Raw genomic sequence first — 19,176 nt, forward strand, 5'->3', positions numbered from 1 at the left:
TTGAAAACGTGCTTCAAAGTGCAAGTTTTTGAAAACGGTACCGTATTCATCTACATATAAACCACAAAAATGGTGACATCATACGCATGCGTATTATGCATCCAGTCTACAGGCGTGTAGTGTTTCTTTACAAAGTGCCATCGCCAACTACTGGCCTGGCATGAATAATACAACGTTTTTAGTCATTTTCACGGATCCGTGTGAACGGGAATCGTTTTGACAACTTTGTCGTCTCTACGTGAAAAGGTCTACGTTTTTAGTACATCGTCCCTTAGATTGATTAAAATCATCAGCTTAATAGACATCAGATTGATGAGCAAACACATTAAAGAAACCAATTTCATAGTTACATAAACATGAATCAAAGCCGTGGGTCACAAAAAATATTTATGCATCAACCCAAGAAAAACTCCAAAATCCAAATGTCCTTACAGCTGTATAGATTCATACATGAAACTACTGTGACAGACATAACTCATATTTACATGCACTATTAATGTGAACCCCTGCCGAGAACATGTCCAGGTCATATTTCAGCTAAAAATCAAAAGAAGGAAATAGTAAATGATGCTTTGCATTAAGAAAAAGAGAAACCTGTTTTACCCATTAAGAGTTTTTGAAATTGTGACAATATTTTTATGACAATTAAGAACATTTCCCCTCCAACTAATTATGTGTATGTATATTTAAAGCATTTTAATTATTCACCATTTATGATTTAGAGTAATACAAACGAATAAATAAAATGCCTGAGCGAAGACATTACAGTAATGAGACTAGACAAAAATGTGCTTGTCATTCGTAAGGCAAAACAAATTGTCGCAAGGCAAAGCAAAAGTTGTAAAAATAGGCTTCAACTCAATATAATTTCTTGTTATGAGTTGAAATATGAGCTGGAGATGTTTCCTTCAGATTCCTGCATTGAAAACATGACGGTGTTGAGCAATCGAAAACATTTTACATTTCTCTGCAGTCACGATCACTTAAAGAGAACGATTCAGGAACAAACTGTGAGATCTCCTTTGATGTTTTCACTTAGTGGTTAGCTGAAAAGTGTTCTTCATCCAGTCTGCCTATCTCTAAAGAGCAGAACGAGCATGATGGGTTCAGAACCGTCAAACTGATCGGAAAGTGGAGGATTTGACATGAATTGAAATTGAATCTCCAAGCTGTAAAAGCTTTATACACTGGTACTGCACTTGTTCTATCTAGATCAGCTCAGAGGTGCTTTAGATAACGGCAGATTCCTCCCCTTTTCAGAAGCCTACTGAGTCTGTCAGGTCAAAGGTCAGAGTTCACCAGTTCAGGCGGCTGCTTCGATTGGCTCCTGGGCTTTGATGTGGACGCTGGGCAGGCAGAACCAGGCGGGCGGCAGGTCGCGGCTCGTGCTGTCGTCTTGAAACTTGATGTTCAGATAGAAATCACCGGTGTATAAGAAGAGCAGGGCTCCCACACACACTGAGTTCTCCGTGGGGTTCACCTGAGGATGAGAACACACACCTGCATCACTGCTCACACACACACCTGCTGACTTCATCACTGCCAACAGCAGTACCACACAGCTCTGTTTCCTACACACTCCTCGTCCTGTCAGGGTCATACAGAAACAAAGACAGTCTGTCCTTTTTAACTCTTTCCCCGCCAGCGTTTAAAAAAAGAAAAAAAAAAAAGAAAAAAGTTTTGACCATTTTCACAAAAGTTTCATTGCCCCCAGAATATTTTGTGGTATGAATATCTGAACATGCAGTGTTTCAAAAGAAAGAACAGACCCTCTGCTTTTAGACAAACAAAAAAATAGCTTCATGCATTCTTTTTTTTTCAACACTTGAATGTGGGTAAGTTTTATAAAAAAGCAACATTTTGAGCAAAACAATTTGAAAATCTAGCCTAGAAACCTAGAATAAAATTTAATAAATAAATAAAATAAATACAATTTATTTTGCAGCCAGGGCAGTCTAGCAACTCTCCATTGACTTTCGAGCTGCAAAAACCTAAATTGGGTCAGGCCAATCACATCGTGTATAGAGTAGGCAGGGCGGGCTTAACATAATGACGACAGAGTTGCGACAGTTTCCTGCTACTTGAAAACAAAGAATGGCGGCTGCTGCTGGAGAACAGTTTTTCGGCTTTGGCCGCGACTCTGGAGGACTTGGAGTTAAGTTTTTCTTTGAGAAAAGAGCAAAGAACGGCACTTAAGTCATTCTTAAAAAAAGGAAGATGTGTTCGTAGTTTTGCCGGCCTGATATGGCAAAAGTTGAATCTATCAACTAGCTCCGCTGTTGGGAAAACGCTCTGGTTGGTTGAAGCGCTGTCCTATTGCGTGCAGAGTGAATTTGAAAGACAGCCGTTTATCCCGCCCCTCGGATTGAGCCGTGTCTATGGTGAGTTGCCAGACCTAACATCTTGATGTAGGTCTGGCTTGCCAGGCTAGAGAAAATCACATTTTTGTCAAAGACTACATCTGGATCATATTCAGAACGATGATCAAAACACAGATGGAGAAGATCGAGTCCATCAACACCCCTAATGCCTCACAGTTTTGACTGATATGCTGTTTATTATTGATGCTCGCGCTATATGCATATTACATATGCATATGATTACAATGTCGCTTGTTTCTGCTTCTTCTTCTCCTGTGTTTTGATCAGGAGATTCAGTACTCTTTCAGAAGATGTGTCATAGCGCCCCCTACAGTATAACAGTGAAAACGGGGAAAGAGTTAAAAGAACCAAACTCTGATTTTAAGGGTGTGTTCACACTTGTATTTCGGTTCGCTTGGTTTGTTTGGTCTGAAAAAACAAACAAAAACATTTAGTTCTGATCCGCATAGCGTTCACATTGGCATTTTTTACACCGAACCTAAAGATACAGAACCTGAAGTCATGGGGATACGTTCACAACCTGGTTGCTGGTAGGTTGGGTCTCGGTCCGCTTCCAAACAAACTCTGGTGCGGTTCGACTGAAATATGAACGCCAGAGTTCGGATGGCAGCGTTCACACTTATTCAAATGAACCGCACTAACAGAGCAATCGCTCCAGGGTTTGTTTTAATTGAACCGAACATCCCAAGTGTGAACACAAAGAACCAAACTCATCTTTAACTGGACAAAACAGTGAACAGAGTGAAAAGGAAGCCAGTCTGCACTGCATTCATCCTGTTTCTGGTCTCAGAGGAAAAAGCCTCAGATCACTCAGTCAGTTTGTTATTTTAGTTGGGAATCAGTCTACTTTCCATGCACTTTAGGTTTAGTTGGAAACTGGACTAATACTATAATAATAACAACTATTTATTTGTTATAATAAATAATGTTAATATAAATTATTTATTACTATTAGTAGTAGTGATGGTGGTAATAGTAGTAGCTTTACTAACAAAGAAATATTAATATATTGATATCTAAAAATGATATATATATATACAGTGCTATGCATAAGTTTAGGCAACCATGCTAAAGTTGACTAAAAAGAGGAATAAAAAATCATATTTTGCAAATTTAACTTAATGCCTTATTTTAAAAAATTAGGAAAAATCCAACCTTTAAGGACACTAATTTTCTTTGTGAATGAATAATGTATCGTAAATAAATAAATGTTCTTCCTTAAAAAACAGGGTGCATAAGTTTGGGCACCACTATGTTAAATTCCCATAGAGGCAGGCAGATTTTTATTTTTAAGTATTTTTTTAATTTTTTTTTTAGGATACTATGCATCCTGATAAAGTTCCCTTGGCCTTTGGAATTAAAATAGCCCCACATCATCACATAGCATTCACCATACCTAGAGAGAGCAATGCAAATCAAACTAGCTTTTAGGCTAACTGAAATTAAACCATGCCAATCTCTAGGTATGGTGAATGCTATGTGATGATGTGGGGCTATTTTAATTCCAAAGGCCAAGGGAACTTTATCAGGATGCATAGTATCCTAAAAAAAAAATTAAAAAAATACTTAAAAATAAAAATCTGCCTGCCTCTATGGGAATTTAACATAGTGGTGCCCAAACTTATGCACCCTGTATTTTAAGGAAGAACATTTATTTATTTACGATACATTATTCATTCACAAAGAAAATTGGTGTCCTTAAAGGTTGGATTTTTCCTAATTTTTTAAAATAAGGCATTAAGTTAAATTTGCAAAATATGATTTTTTATTCCTCTTTTTAGTCAACTTTAGCATGGTTGCCTAAACTTATGCATAGCACTGTATAAAAATATAAGCTGACTGAATTTACACTTATGATCTTAACAACATTTCTATTGCTTGTAATTATTTTGTACAAACAAACAAATTAATTAAATAAATAAATGATATATGCATAATATTATTAGTATTTCATTATTATTATTATAAGTAGTATTTTATTATTAGTAAATAATAACAATAATAATAATAATAATATTAATAATCATATATTAATAATGTATTTCTGGTCTTTACATAATTCCCAAACTTTTTAATGACTTTACTATTACTCTTATCTAGAAATTACTACTAATAAAGAACAGATGTGAACACAGCGTCCTGCTGCTGTGTGTGTCACTGGCTCACCGTGTCGATGTAGAAGGTGTTGGAGCCGATGAAAGTGACGGCATCCTGCAGGTCGTAGTTTTGGACTCCATTCTGATAGTCTTGGAAGGGGACGACGGTCAGAGAGAACGGTCCGACGGCGCTCTTGCTGCGGTTGGTCAGTTTCACCTCTAACGGCACAGCGTCTCCGACCCTGCAGTCGGCCACCACGTCACAATCACACGGCTTACCGTTAACCACAACATCTGGAGAGAGAGAGAGAGAGAGAGAGAGAGAGAGAGAGAGAGAGAGAGAGAGAGAGAGAGAGAGAGAGAGAGAGAGAGAGAGAGAGAGAGAGAGAGAGAGAGTTCAAACCTCAAACTCTCCATTCAAAACAACATAATCTTTCATCTAATACAAACTTTGCCTTCAAAAGGCTGATGAAGCCAACAGATGCAAGTATACACAGAACACTCATTACACACTGTGATTTAAAAAACCCCAATATGAACCTGATCTCTTATTACAGTAAATGAGGTTTTCACTGTAACATCTTGAAATGTGCAACATAGTGTAAAAAACCTGCCAGCATCTAAAAGACAGTGAGCACACAGGTCCTGAAAAACCAATACCATCAAATATGAAACATCTCTTTAATATAAAGTTTGGCTTTTGTGATTACAGTATGATTCAGAAAAATGAAGCATCATTTCAGGAGAAATATATTTCCAATTCTTTGGATGCGAATGAGCACAAGAAGTCAAGAACTTTCCTAAATGTACAGCGCAGCTGTAAAAGATATGAAATGAAAACTCACAAAAAAAATATACCAATTAAATATATATATATATATACACTAAAGGTTTTTTTTGAAAGATATTAATACTTATATTCAGAAATGTGCATTAAATTGAAAGTAAAGCCATTTACAATGTTATCAATTATTTCTATTTCCAATGTTCTATTTCTGAAATCCCGTTTTTCCCAAAAATATGAAGCAGCACAACTGTTTTCAGCATTGATAATAATCAGAAATATTTCTTGAGCATCAAATCATCATATCAGAATGATTTCTGAAGGATCATGTGACACTGAAGACTGGAGTAATGATGCTGGAAATTCAGCTTTGATCACTGTAATAAAATACATTTTAAAATAAAGAAATTGTAATAATATTTCACAATATTACTGTACTGCTGATCGAGTAAATGCAGTCTTGGCGAGACGCCTTTCAGAAACGGCAAACAATCTTACGGACTCTTATTTGAACGTAATTTGATACTTATCCTTTTTGTCATTTTTGCAGCTCAACTGCCTCAATCCACAATCTCTTTCATTGCATGAAAAAGCACAAATCTGCTTTCCGGAAGACAAAATCATACAGGTTTGAATGGCATGATAGACTATTTCATTAGATCATCAATCGCAGTTCTGTTTCTCTGCACAGATAAGAAGTCATGATGCAGCAGCGCTGACCTGTGAGCAGAGCATGAACGAACGCTCACTGAAAATAGAGAAGTAGGCTAGTAGTACATAATACAGATGAAAGGTTTTGTCTGATTGTGAAGAAAGCTCATGTAGAATCTCTCTCAGCTGTGAGTCTCAGTTCTCAGTCTCTCTTCAGAGCTGTCACACGACCCCTGTCCCCAGAGAGAGGCATGCTGGGAGACGCGGTCCCCGGAGAGGGGCATGCTGGGAGACGCGGTCCCTGCAGGGCTCTGTCAATGATAACCACAGCAGCGTCCCGCACACGCAGATAAACAATCTCTCACTGACAGGACAGCTGCGGATGTCTCCGAGGACTGAGAGGCGGCAGGTACGGGACGTCTGTTTGGGTAATGATGACTTAATAGTCACTATCACAACCGTCAAGCCAAATGTCAAGCTTTTTTTTATAAGCGAAGCTCAAATGTTTTGCTTTGCATCATCAAATATTCATGGTCCCTCCAGACCGATGTAAGACTTTAAAAGTTTTTCACTCGGCAAACCAGGGCTTCATCCAAATGTTATTTTACGTCCCGAAATAGCATTTTACCAGAACAAGAGAGCTTTTTTGGAACAGAACAATGCCACTGGCGACGTCTAAACACAAGCTGTTTTAATGGAGATTCGTGACGACGACTGCGGTTTAAATGCTGAAGATCAAACATGCAGTCAACGTAATGTGATGTGTGAAACAATATTCATACAGGACTTGAGTTAATCCACTGTGATTGAGCTGGATTGTGAAAATTTCATTCATTTTTATTATTAACATCATTATTTATGTTATTTATATTTTGTGCACAGTCTATCAGTTCACATTATTCCAAAGAAGAAGAAAAAAAGTTAGTCTGGGTAACAATCACATTTTTCTCCAAACCTCTTTATATGATCCAATCAATTCCTGAAGTAATCTTCCTCTCAGTGTTACTTCTTTCCTTCTCCTGAGTGAATATTCTGTTTTACTCTGAAATAGACATTAGTCAGGGTAGCACCATATTTAACCTCTGACAGGAATGAAAACGAGGCTGTCATACTGTTGCTTAACATACTGATTTTCCAGCCAAAGAAACATCTTTACAAAAAAAAAAATTCAGCAGACAAAAACTCCATAAAATAGTTTTTAAAATTGTAATGTGACTTTACCCACTGTGTGCCATTGTACAGGCTGTGAGTCTATCCCTCGCTGCCTTGTCTTCTTCACTGACATTAATCACATTGCAGAAGTAAAATGGCTAGCGAATGCAACCTTTAAGGATCTCAAGTTTTGTTATTTCTTCTGTTGCTTTAATAAGACACAGAGAAAATCTTGATTCAGAAAAGAAAATCCACCAAAACCATCCAAAATATGAATCATGTAGTTGTACCTCCCTCTAAACACTCAATCTTGTATTGTAAGATCAGAAGTCGATTCTGTTGTGCTATTTCAGGAGTAACCAGAGACGCTCACTGTGTGTGTGTGTGTGTGTGTTTTTCGTTCAGTTTGTAGACAATACGAGATCAAAGTCTCCACTTTTCTGAAATTTTTGCATATTTTCCACTTTACAAATAATAGTCCTCCATTTCATCGGACCCCCCCCCACACACACAGACGCACACATGGACAGACACATGCACACACAGACATATACGCACACAGACATATACGCACGCACACACACACACACACACACACACACACACACACAGGCACATGCACACTCACTCACTCTCACACGCACACACACTCAATCTCACACACACACACACACACACACACACACACACACACACACACACACACACACACACACACACACACACACACACACACACACACACACACACACACACACACACACACTCTAAACACTCTCACACTCACTGACACATATACACCCACACACACACTCACACACACACACACACACTCAGGCACAAACACGGACAGACACTCACTCACACTCACACACATATACTCTCTCTCTCTCTCTCTCTCTCACACACACACACACACACACACACACACACACACACACACACACACACACACACACACACTCAAACTCTCTCACACACACACTAAACACTCTCACACTCACACTCACTGACACTTATACACACAAACACACATACTCACTCACTCAGTCTTACACACATTGACACACACATATGCACACACACACTCAATCTCACACACTCGCACACTCACACACACGTCGCTGGTGCGACACCTTGCCAAGTGTTATATTTAGTTTTTTAAAGAGCTGTTGCTAGGAGATGTGAAAATGATAGGTAGATCAGCTGTGGACGGGTGGAGATATTCCTCCATAATGATGAACTGAACAGAACAAAGAGAGAGAGAGAGAGAGAGAGAGAGAGAGAGAGAGAGAGAGAGAGAGAGAGAGAGAGAGAAAGAGAAAGAGAGAGAGAGGGAGGAAGAATCAATCAGAACTATATATGAAAACTACATTTTCTGAAGAAAACAGGAGTAGCGTTTACCTGTGCAAAATGCACCACCATAATGATAGTGTGTTGCTAAGTGGTTACTAGGGTGTTCTGGGTGGTTGCTAGGTGGTTACATACTCACCCAAGTCAAAATGATTCACCTTTGTGCATTAAAGCTCCTGCCATTAAACACAACACCACATTTCATCTTTTACAGCTTTATTCTGCTGATCTCTCTCGCTCTCCTCTCTCTCTCTCTCTCTCTCTCTCTCTCTCTCTCAGGTTTACCACGTCAGCATTGTTGTGGCGACTGTCGCTCTAGAGCGGTTGTCGGGGTGACCACGATGTCACAGCACACACAAAAAAAAGGAGTAGGCTGCCATGGCAACCAGGTCTGCCCGCGAAAAGTGCCGGGCAGCAGAAAGCTGGTAAAACTGTCCGACTCAGCAAAGCCATGTGAGCAAACTGATTCCTGGAGTTCAGAGCAGCCCTGCATGAGAAGAGGGTCTAACCTGATATCAAAGGCCCGAACACCTAGTGCCAAACAAAAGCTGCACCCATTTGAGGAGGTTACCATAGCAACAGCATCAGGTTTATTCACAAAATACATATTCTCATTATTTATCACTTATAACTTTAGCGTTTTGTTTAAAAAGTCTTTTAATAGCTGCTATTTGGCTGATTGACATTTTTGAAAGGATTAAAAACATTTATTGAAGTGTCTATATTGGAAAATAAACATTGTTAGGGATTATCATGGACAATGAAGATAATGAATACATAATGAATATACGGTAAACTACATCATTATTCTGGCAAAACTCTTTATGGACAAAGCTATATTTATTTTATTAACATTTTAAAGAAAGTGAAAATTGAGATTTATAAAGAAAGCATCACTGTCTCACTGTACATAAATGCTTGTTTGACTCTAGGAGTTCTATTCTATTCTTTTGTAAAACTCTAACTGCGCTACAGGTACCAAAAGTAACGCAGCTTTTATCTGCCACAGTATATTAAAAAAAGAAGGTAATTGCGCATTTTTATCTTGCAATTCTGACTTTTCCACTTTTAGAATTGTGAGACTTAAAACTCGTAATTGCGAGAAAATGTCAGAATTGCAATCACAATTTTGACTTTATAACTTGAAATTGTGAGTTTATGCCTCACGGTTCTGGAGAAAATAGTCAGAAATGTATGTAAGAAATGTGAGATAAAAAGTCAAAATTACCTTTTTTATTTTATTCCATGGCAGAAACAAGCTTCCATACAAAAGTTGTGTGAGATAGACATAAAAAACTTCCCTGAAAAATAACTATAAAAAGTATTTAAAAAAAAACTATCATTATATACTATATAATTAGTACTGTCAAATCGATTTATTTCAATTAATCACATCCAACAAAGAAGTTTGTGTATATACTGTATATATACACCGTCTATATGTGTGTGTGTTTGTGTGCAGGGCCTGAAATTAACACCCGACCACACGCCAAATGCGGGTGAATTCTGCAATTGGCGGGTAACACTGTCAATCTACCTGCCACACTGGCAGGTAGCCAATAAGAATCGACCCTTCGCGGGGAGTTTGATTGACGGCTATCTGGCCAATCATAATCCGCCGAATCCGCCTTTTTTTTTTGTCCGACAAAGCAGTCAGGAGAGTTCAACGTTGGATGATTTGAACTTGAAAAAACGGAGTGTACTGAGTAGACCTACTGACATCTTTCCGCAGTTAAAACTTCATTCATGTTTATTTTATGCTATAAATTAACTAGAAAGAAGAGATGATCGGTTCACAAGCAGGCACCACAGCGATCTGTAAAGACACATTACAGAGCCACAAAAACGGTATTGTCTAAATTTCTTTAAAAATGACCAAATTTTAACGTTGATACTTTGTTTAAAATCAAAAGTAACCAGGACTGTCTTGTCTGTCAGCGTGTTGTCTGCTGCGCGATGTGTTTTTCATTGCGTGAGATCATGGTTTGGCGTGAGCGCGGTGTAGCTTGTCGGACATAGCAACAGTAACTAAAGCGGCTGGGTCTTTGCGTTTTTTTTTTTTTTTTTTTTTTTTTGCAACTGTTGTTATTTGACATTTAAACGAAGTCAGCCATACGCACCAAACGCGAATATGCGTCTAAATTTAGACGCATATTCGCGCCTGACGCGCTATTCGCGTCCGGTGCGAACGCAACATAACGGTTCCTGAACGCTGTAACTAACAGCTGCCCAGCGATCAACACAGCCGCGTGTGATTTGTTTACATAGCCTACGAGCTGCACTCGGTCTATATCTGTATTCTAAGAGTTATTATTACTTGTATGGATCTCGTTAATAACTTGACAGCACTTAAATGTGTATTCTTACAAGTTAAAGAACAAATGTTTGTGCAGTTCCTTTTTTTTTCACCTTTTATGAGGCAAAAAAAAAAAAAAAAGAACAACTGGCTGGTAAAAAGTCACTGTGGCGGGTGGATTTTTAAATCCACCTGCCACAGTGGCTGGTGGTCAAAAAAGTTAACTTCAGGCCCTGTTTGTGTGTATATATATACTTTAATCACGATTAATCGATTGGCAGCCATAATAAATATATAATTTTATATAAAATGACAACCTTAATCATCATATAATTTGCACACACACACAAAAAACAACAACAACAACATTTAAAACATTTAGCATCAACAATTACGCTGGCCATGCAAATGGTTTAGAACAACCTCATACTAACCAAATGAGAAGGGTTTCTACCCGAAGGTTTCGATAAACTTGGTCCTGAGCTTTCCTAGATTCTAGGACATGAATGTCAGCGGTCTATTAACAGCCCTCCTGTAAATGTTTAACCATGAGGTAATTTAGATGAATTATTAAGCTGAGTTATACTTAGGTGGACCGCCATCATGTAACAGCATAAATTTTACTTGGAAATCTATATAAAAGCCCAGAATCAGCAGGCGGGTGACCTTTGGAGGAGTTTATCTTCTCAGCTCATTTTTTTCCACATTAGCGCTGACACTCGCTCAGCGATAGCCATCCGTTGGCAAACATGAAGGTGTCTGGTGCTTTCAGACCGCTACAATAAAACCAATGCCGTATCTACTCAAGAGTTTCGTTCCGCGAGGCTAAAGGAAACATCTGTCTTGTCTTCTTCAAGATCAGGGCACATGCTTTCAAGTGCACTATACTCAACGCTGCAAGAAATACTAGAGGGAATCAGGTCTGAGGGACACAAAAGACCCTTTCAATCTTTTTCATTCTCAATTGCAAAGCTAGAGAGCAGAGCAACGTCCTTCAAACACAGTTCAGCCTGGTGGACCTCCGCTATTACTCAACGCTGAAAGAACAAGAGGGATATCTCTCGCTGTCATGGCTGAATCATCCAGCGCTTCAAATGTGAATGCTTATGTAAGATCAATTAATTACAATGTGGCACTCTATTGAAATCCCTCAGACTTCTTATTTTTCATCTTCACAAAATTCTCCAATTAATTCAGCCCAAAACTGCTTAACTGATTTCTTTAGCACTTAAATTTAACATAACAGTTTGAAAATCCCCACTGAATTGCCATAATTATACGTTTCAACTAGTAAAAACAGCTCAAATCCGAGGTTGAGGATGTGAACAGGTCAGAATAAATTAGTATTATAAATGATTAGAATTCGGGTCAGTTTGACATTCTAAAATCTAACCATCAGAGATGTTTATTTTATACGTAATATTTGCATACAGGATTGTGATTGGTCTTTTCATTCTTGCAAAGAGGAAGCACAAAAAACTTCAATACTTCAACATTTTAATTTGCATACGTTCAAGAAAGGAGGTTACATTCACAAACTGCTTTTACTTACAGGTGTGAGTCTTGAAATGTCCTGTTCACAAAGAAACTTACAGTAGCGTCTCAAATATCATGACCAAAGTAATATCAAACATGGCCATCTCCATAAAACTGAAAAGTCTCATCACTTTCATAGGACAAGAGTCCAATCGAGTCGCGAGTTCATCCATCAAATCTTATTAACCGACAGCAGCTGTTACATCTGGGTGGAAAACCTTTAGATGACACACAGCTCATATCTCCATCACTGTATGTTAAGGAAAACCCGCCACACACGAGACGCTTTTGTGCAGCTCACACAGTATGACGTGAAGGACTACTAGCTGTCCAGTCCGGTTATGTTCACACAGCACGGGTCTTCCCTAAATAACCGAACTGTGTGTGAACGTAACCGTAGTAAGGACTCATACAGAACTGACAATGCTGAGAAGACTCGTTTCAAATGAGCATGCATTTATATGCAAAAAAAACAACAATTCAGAACAAAAACATGCTTGTGAATTGCGACTGGCTTTTTCTTTCATGCATGCAAATGTGTGCTGATTTGCAAATGCCTTTTTCTTTCATGCAAGGGGAAAATTAATGACAATTCATCACATATATACGTACAAGAAAGAAAGGCCAAGATCTCAATTGAGTATGTATATAGTCTACGTGCAAGAAAATAAAGATTGCAATTTAGAAAGTATATGTATGTTAAAATGAGATTGATCTTTTCTTTTGTGCACATATGTGACCCTGGATCACAAAATCAGTCACATTTCGCATGTGTATATTTGTGGCAATAGCCAACATTGTATGGGCCAAAATTAGAGATTTTTCTTTTATGCCAAAAATCATGAGGATATTCAGTAAAGAGCATGTTCCATGAAGATATTTCCTACCGTAAATATATCAAACATTTATTTTTGTGAGTGAATGCAGCACATTGGTGAACATAAATGGAAAACTTTAAAGGCGATTTTCTCAATATTTTTTTGCACCCTCAGTTTCCAGATTTCAAATAGTTGCATCTCGGCCAAATATGGTCTTATCCTAACAAACCATAAATCAATGGAAAGCTTATTTATTCAGCTTTCAGGTGATATATAGATGTATCTCATGTGACTGTGGTCCAGGGTCACATATATGCACGCTGAATTTAATGCATTTATTCATGTGCTGCATTGAGAAATGCAGGCGATGACAATCTAAATTACTAAATGAATAAATGCAATTGGTGTTTTCTTTCATGCTGCACGTGTACTGAATAATGACCGCATTTTCTTACACATGTGCTGAATTGAGAAATGCAGAAGGACCAAATTACTGAATGAACACATAAGCATATTATTGAGATCCAACATAGAAACGTCAACATATCAGACTTTTCATATAGACTAGATGTGGAGAAATGGTTTGTCCAAAGGGATTAGCTAAAATAAAAACTACCATTGAGAAAATTTTAATGTAAAATAGCATTAGAGCTAAAAAAAAGTTTTAAATGTACAACTTCTAAAATGAAAGATCTTCTTTTTACCTGGAAACACAATACAGGACACCCTGTGCCAACTCAATCTCGAGTCTTACATCTGATCAAGCACTTTTGTTTTAGTGTTTTAGAGAGCAGCACAATCGATTACATTTCTGCACTGTCACGTTTACGCTGGCTATGAAATAAAGAGCCGCACAGGCTGGCATCACACTTGGCTGAGAGCCTCCGGCTGGCGATGCCTCTTTCTTCAGAGAGAGTCTGATTAAAATCACAACTTCCTGTATTGGATGACACTGAATTACTTCAATTCACTCCAGTTTACATCCAGCTTTAATTATGTTCTTCTATGGCAGAATTCCTGGTACTGGGTTCATCCTGCCACATTCTTCCCTCGGCTCCGGCCTGATCTGGCAGGATATTCACAATCAACAAGGTGACAAAGAAATTCATGGAGGCAGTGAAGCTTCTCCTTGCATCAGATGATAAAGAAGCTCCAGGCCCACACTTTTGCAAACAAATAATTCAAAGCTTCACAGAGCAGAACAATACAAAGAATCGAACACAAACAACAGAATATTCTCTAAGCAAATATATACAATATGAATGATTTATTTCTGGAACATTTTGCCAAGTCTAACAGTATCGGTTTGGATTTAAATTGGCAAATGCTTAAGAGTCTATGATCGGATCATTATACAGTGATTATTATGTAGCATGTTATATGTTTGGCAACAGCTCTTCTAAACCTATTTGATGGAGTGTGTAGCTTTTCATTTCTTAAACAACCGTGTAGGAAGACAAATCATGGAAGGTTGGGAGGGAGACTTTACAGAGTGCTGGACTCTTGCATTGTCAATACAAGATCTTGACCAAAAAAATGATGCACCTCTTGATGGAAATAAATGTTGTGATGTAAGAGGTGGACACATTTTTGGTCAAATCTTGTACTCTGTAAAGTCTCCTCCACCACACCCTAAAGACTTTCAATGAATATGGCCATGATTTGTCTTCCTACATGGTTATTTAAGAAATGAAAAGCTACACACTAGGTTTAGAAGAGCTGTTGCCAAACATATCACATGCTAGAAACATAATAATCACTGCAATAATGATCCACTCATAGACTCTTAAGTATTTGCCTGTTTAAATCCAAACAGCGACTTCTTTTTGGCCGAATTTGGTCTGAATGACAAAAAATACCCACAGAGACCCTGAAAGCTCAGTTGTGCTCATTGTGAATCACTTTCAATGCTCAGCTAACCTGACAGACTCTAATCAATAACCAGTTATTCCTGAAATGCAAACACAGGTTATGGTGTCAGGTACACAACCCACAGAGCTGATCAATGACAGAAGGAAAACGGCGCTTGGCAAGGTGACGCCATGAAACTGCTCTACAGAGCTGTCAAATGAGCAAAGCAGCACATAAAAAGAGAAAGGGAAGTCTGGATTGGATATGAAACATTCTCCGCAGGAGGTCCGTGTCTACTGGAGATTTCATTCGGCCATAGAAATGATTAATCCAAACTAGATTCACTGCACTAAATGATTTGTTCATCGTCCTCCTTTGAAGCTGATGCTGGGAATCTTTGACACGCCACTGCAAATCTTTTGAGAGGGAATAAAGGACAGTGCTGGGTCTGACTGGGTTTAAGAACCAGGACATTGCCTATTATATTTGGACCAAAAATAGTTTTAAATAAATAAATGTCAACTATTTCAGGCGATTTTCTGTTACTTTGAGTGCCACACTGAATGTGTCAAATGCATAAATGTAAATGTCAATAAATGTGATAAAGGCTTTATCCAATTTATAGTGTTTGCACTTAACCCAGACTTTCTCACACACCAACTGGCAAAATCCTCCACAGGGGCAGACGTCAAATCAGCACTAGCCAAAGATGAATTGCCACTTACTGCTTGTGTGTTGCCAACACAACGACTTGGCAGAGATGCTTCTGCCTGGTCCTTCAGTTGCCATTTTACATGGACAGGTACTATTTTTAAACGGTACTGCAACAAAGCAAAACTGCACTCTTACTGTAAATACAATGGCTATTCGCTAAATTTAGGTAATTTTCAGACCTGTAGCTTATTTGTGTTCTTCTGAAGTAGTTAAAATGTCACAATGTTGCATTCTCTTCTTGGTTCGTTCGCTTTCACAAGCCAATATTTCAAAGCAGACTAAAATATAGCTCAAATCAGCATCTACGAATTTCAGTGGACATCAGCTCTGCAGGCTTTTACTGGACTTCTTTTTGTTCATCAACATTATTGCTATTATCAGTTTGAGTGGGATTTCAGACTGCGTCTGGAAAAACAACAGCCATTTTAAGAGAAAAGGGCATATTTGTTTATAAAATCTAAATAGAAGTCTGAAAATCTTGAGTGGACCCAAGTAAAAACTGCAGCCATATTAGCCTAGATCAGGGTTCACCAATCTCGGTCCTGGAGGGCCGCTGTCCTGCAGAGTTTAGCTCCAACCCCAATTAAACACACCTGAACCTGCTAATCAAGGTCTCACTAGGCATACTAGAAACTTTCAAACAGGTGTGTTGGAGCTGGCTGGAGCTAAACTCTGCAGGACAGCGGCCCTTCCAGGACCGAGATTGGTGAACCCTGGCCTAAATGAACCAAATTAAGAGAGAAACGAACCAGACTCCGAATCATTTCTAAAAGTGGGGGGACATTTTTAAAAGTGGTTGCCCCTGATAGAGATGAAATATTTTGAAGTGCAGTTTACTACTCTAAAAGAACAGCACAATGTCTTCTTAACTCTAAGCTTTAGGTTATTGTTTGCACAAATGATTGTTATTAAATGCACTAATGACTGTGGTGTCATTGGCTCTAGCAGTTTGCGTTCTGTCAGCAATACACCATGTTAGAGGGTGGAACCACAGAAGTGAGATTTAATTACAGAGCAATGAGAGTCGTACATGCTGCAGTCTTTCTATAACTTTCTCATTCTGCCATGGGGTTAAATAAGATTGGATGCATCAAGAGCTCTGTAATGGATATGTGTCTGAATTTTAGGTTTGAATGATGCATCGCATTATTTCAGATCAATTAGATGCGTTGCTGTTTAACACATTTTTTTTTTTTATTAAACATAAATATTGAATCATTGTCTGAGCAACTATTTATACCCTACTGCTTAGTGGCACAATAATCCTTTATAAAAATTGTACAAGAGGGTGATGTTGTCATGCAAATACATTAATATGAGCATGTATAAAATATTTAAATACTGCAATGCTACAGAATGCTGCTTTTATGGAGACCTAGCACACAATTTAAGACTACGCACACAACATTTATAGAGCAAAGACTGAATATTAAAATGAAAAAAATTACCAAATAACCCAAGAGCTTCAGATTGGCATTTACATCTCTGGTGATTGGCTCAAAAAGTGTGCCACAACTTGAGCACCAGTGAGTGCCAGCCAATCAACTAGCATCATACACCAACTTGGAATAAACAGAAAGGTTGACTGGAGCTGCCACAAGGACAAAGTCTTTAACAGAACAAGACATAACCTACACCAAATAGGTCTTTAGATCCCCAGTCAATCAATGATCTGCCATTTGAACAGAGCTCAATTGGATCTAGGTGCCGAGGGCCGGGTCTCCACCGGGAGCTCTCCCACACAAAGGTTTGTCCTCATAATCCGGTTTTCCTGGTGAAGAATTGATTAGGCATTTTATGTGGGAGGATGTAGGTATGAGGGCAGCATCGACTACTAACTGGCCTCGGCAACCTGATCAATTACGCCAACACCTTTGGCTGCAAATATATGCACAACAATGCAGAGCCACAATCTTCGAAGAATGCTGACATCCAATATCCACACGGGAAGCGTCCAAGAAATCTAAAGTGTGAAGAACAAAATAAACACTTGGGAATCATGGGAAATTGTCAACAAGCTTCAAAACTGAGTTTGAATCCAATCGAAAGTGATACAAGAAACTAGTTTCACAGAATAAAACATCCTTTTGATGAGAACCATAAAAAAAAAAAAAAAGTTACAATGTTGCATTTTCTCATTGGTTTGTTAGTTTCTACAAGCCAACATTTTAAAATGAAAATTAGCTTATAGCAGCATTTACAAATTTCATGATAGATGGACAACAGCTCCGCAAGCTTTACTGCATTCTTTCAGTTCATCAACATTTTTTTATTGATTTTTTTATTGATGTCTGATGTTGCTGGGAGGATTCGCAGAATAAGAATTTCATTGTACTGTGTTTCCTGTACATATGACAATAAAAGTTAGAATTTTTGCTATTATCAGTCTAAGAGAGAATTCAAGGCTGCGTTTGGAAAACAACCATCATTAAAAGGCATTTTCAGAGAAAAAGGCAGAAATCACCTCTGATTAACAGAAAAATGAAAATCTCAGGTGGTTCCTAAATGCTGCCAAATGTGCCTACACGAACCAAATAAAACAGAGAAATGAACCCGGCTATGAAACACCTTCGACTGTAGATTTACGACTGTAGTGACTGTAGAGCCACGACCCTCAAAAAATGCCAATATTTATTATCCACACAGGAACATCCAAGAAATTCTAAAGTGTAAGTCATTCCTGTTTTGAAGGATGAAATAAACACCTGGGAATCTTCTAAATCTTGGTTCAATCCATCTGAGAGTGAGACAAGAAAAGAGACTAGTTTCACAGAACAAAACATCCCTTTGATGAGAACCATAAAAAAAATCATTTTATCCACCAGGATAAAAATTAAGCTGTTGCGTTTCCTCCTTGCTTCATTTGCTTCCACAAGGCAACATTTAAAAAAAGACTGACATTTATCTTATAGTATCATTCACAAACATCAACATAGATGGACAAACAGCTCCAGAGGCTTTTACTGACCTTATTTCGGTTCATCAACATTTATGATTTATAGAAACGTGAAAATCTCAGGTGGTTCAACTTCCAAGTAAAAATGCCAATACTCAATACATGCCAACACAAACAAAATTAAGAGAGAAACAAACCAGGCTCTAAAACACCTTTGAGTGCAAATGTATGTGCAGTGCAGAGCACAACCCTTGAAAAATCGAATATCCACACGGGAAGTGTCCGAGAAAATCACAAGTGTACAGTGTGTTAATTCTTTTTTGAAGGACAAAATAAACACCTGAATCATTGAAAATGGTCGACAAGCTTCTAAATCTTGGTTGAATCCATCAGAAAGTGAGACAAGAAAAGAAACTAGTTTCACAGAAAAAAAAAAAAAAAAATAACATCCCTTTGATGAGAACCATAAAAAAAAGAAAAAATCATTTTATCCGCCAGGATCAGAGGGCAGCGTCTACCTGGCGAGACTTCTTAATCTTGGGTCTTGCGAAAGGGGCACAAATACCAGTTTTGTTACTTGGCTCGGCCAAGGTTTCCTGAGTGCTGCACCAACCAGCTATTAGCGGCAAATCCTTCTTTATCAGGTAC

General features: G+C 38.2%; 1 protein-coding gene across 1 annotated transcript in view; it reads right to left on the reverse strand.

The window, feature by feature from the left end:
* Positions 1 to 368: 368 nt before the first annotated feature.
* Positions 369 to 19,176, reverse strand: part of trappc9 (trafficking protein particle complex subunit 9) — a 215,446-nt gene continuing 196,638 nt past the window's right edge. The window contains exons 22-23 of the mRNA XM_079879309.1: positions 4,548 to 4,771; positions 369 to 1,480 (exon numbers count right to left, since the gene is read on the reverse strand). Coding sequence (XP_079735435.1) covers positions 1,304 to 1,480; positions 4,548 to 4,771 — 401 coding nt within the window. The 3' untranslated portion in view covers positions 369 to 1,303. The remainder of the gene's footprint in view (positions 1,481 to 4,547; positions 4,772 to 19,176) is intronic.

This window comes from Squalius cephalus (genome assembly GCF_949319135.1).
Source record: "Squalius cephalus genome assembly, chromosome: 8".
Classification (NCBI taxonomy): domain Eukaryota; kingdom Metazoa; phylum Chordata; class Actinopteri; order Cypriniformes; family Leuciscidae; genus Squalius; species Squalius cephalus.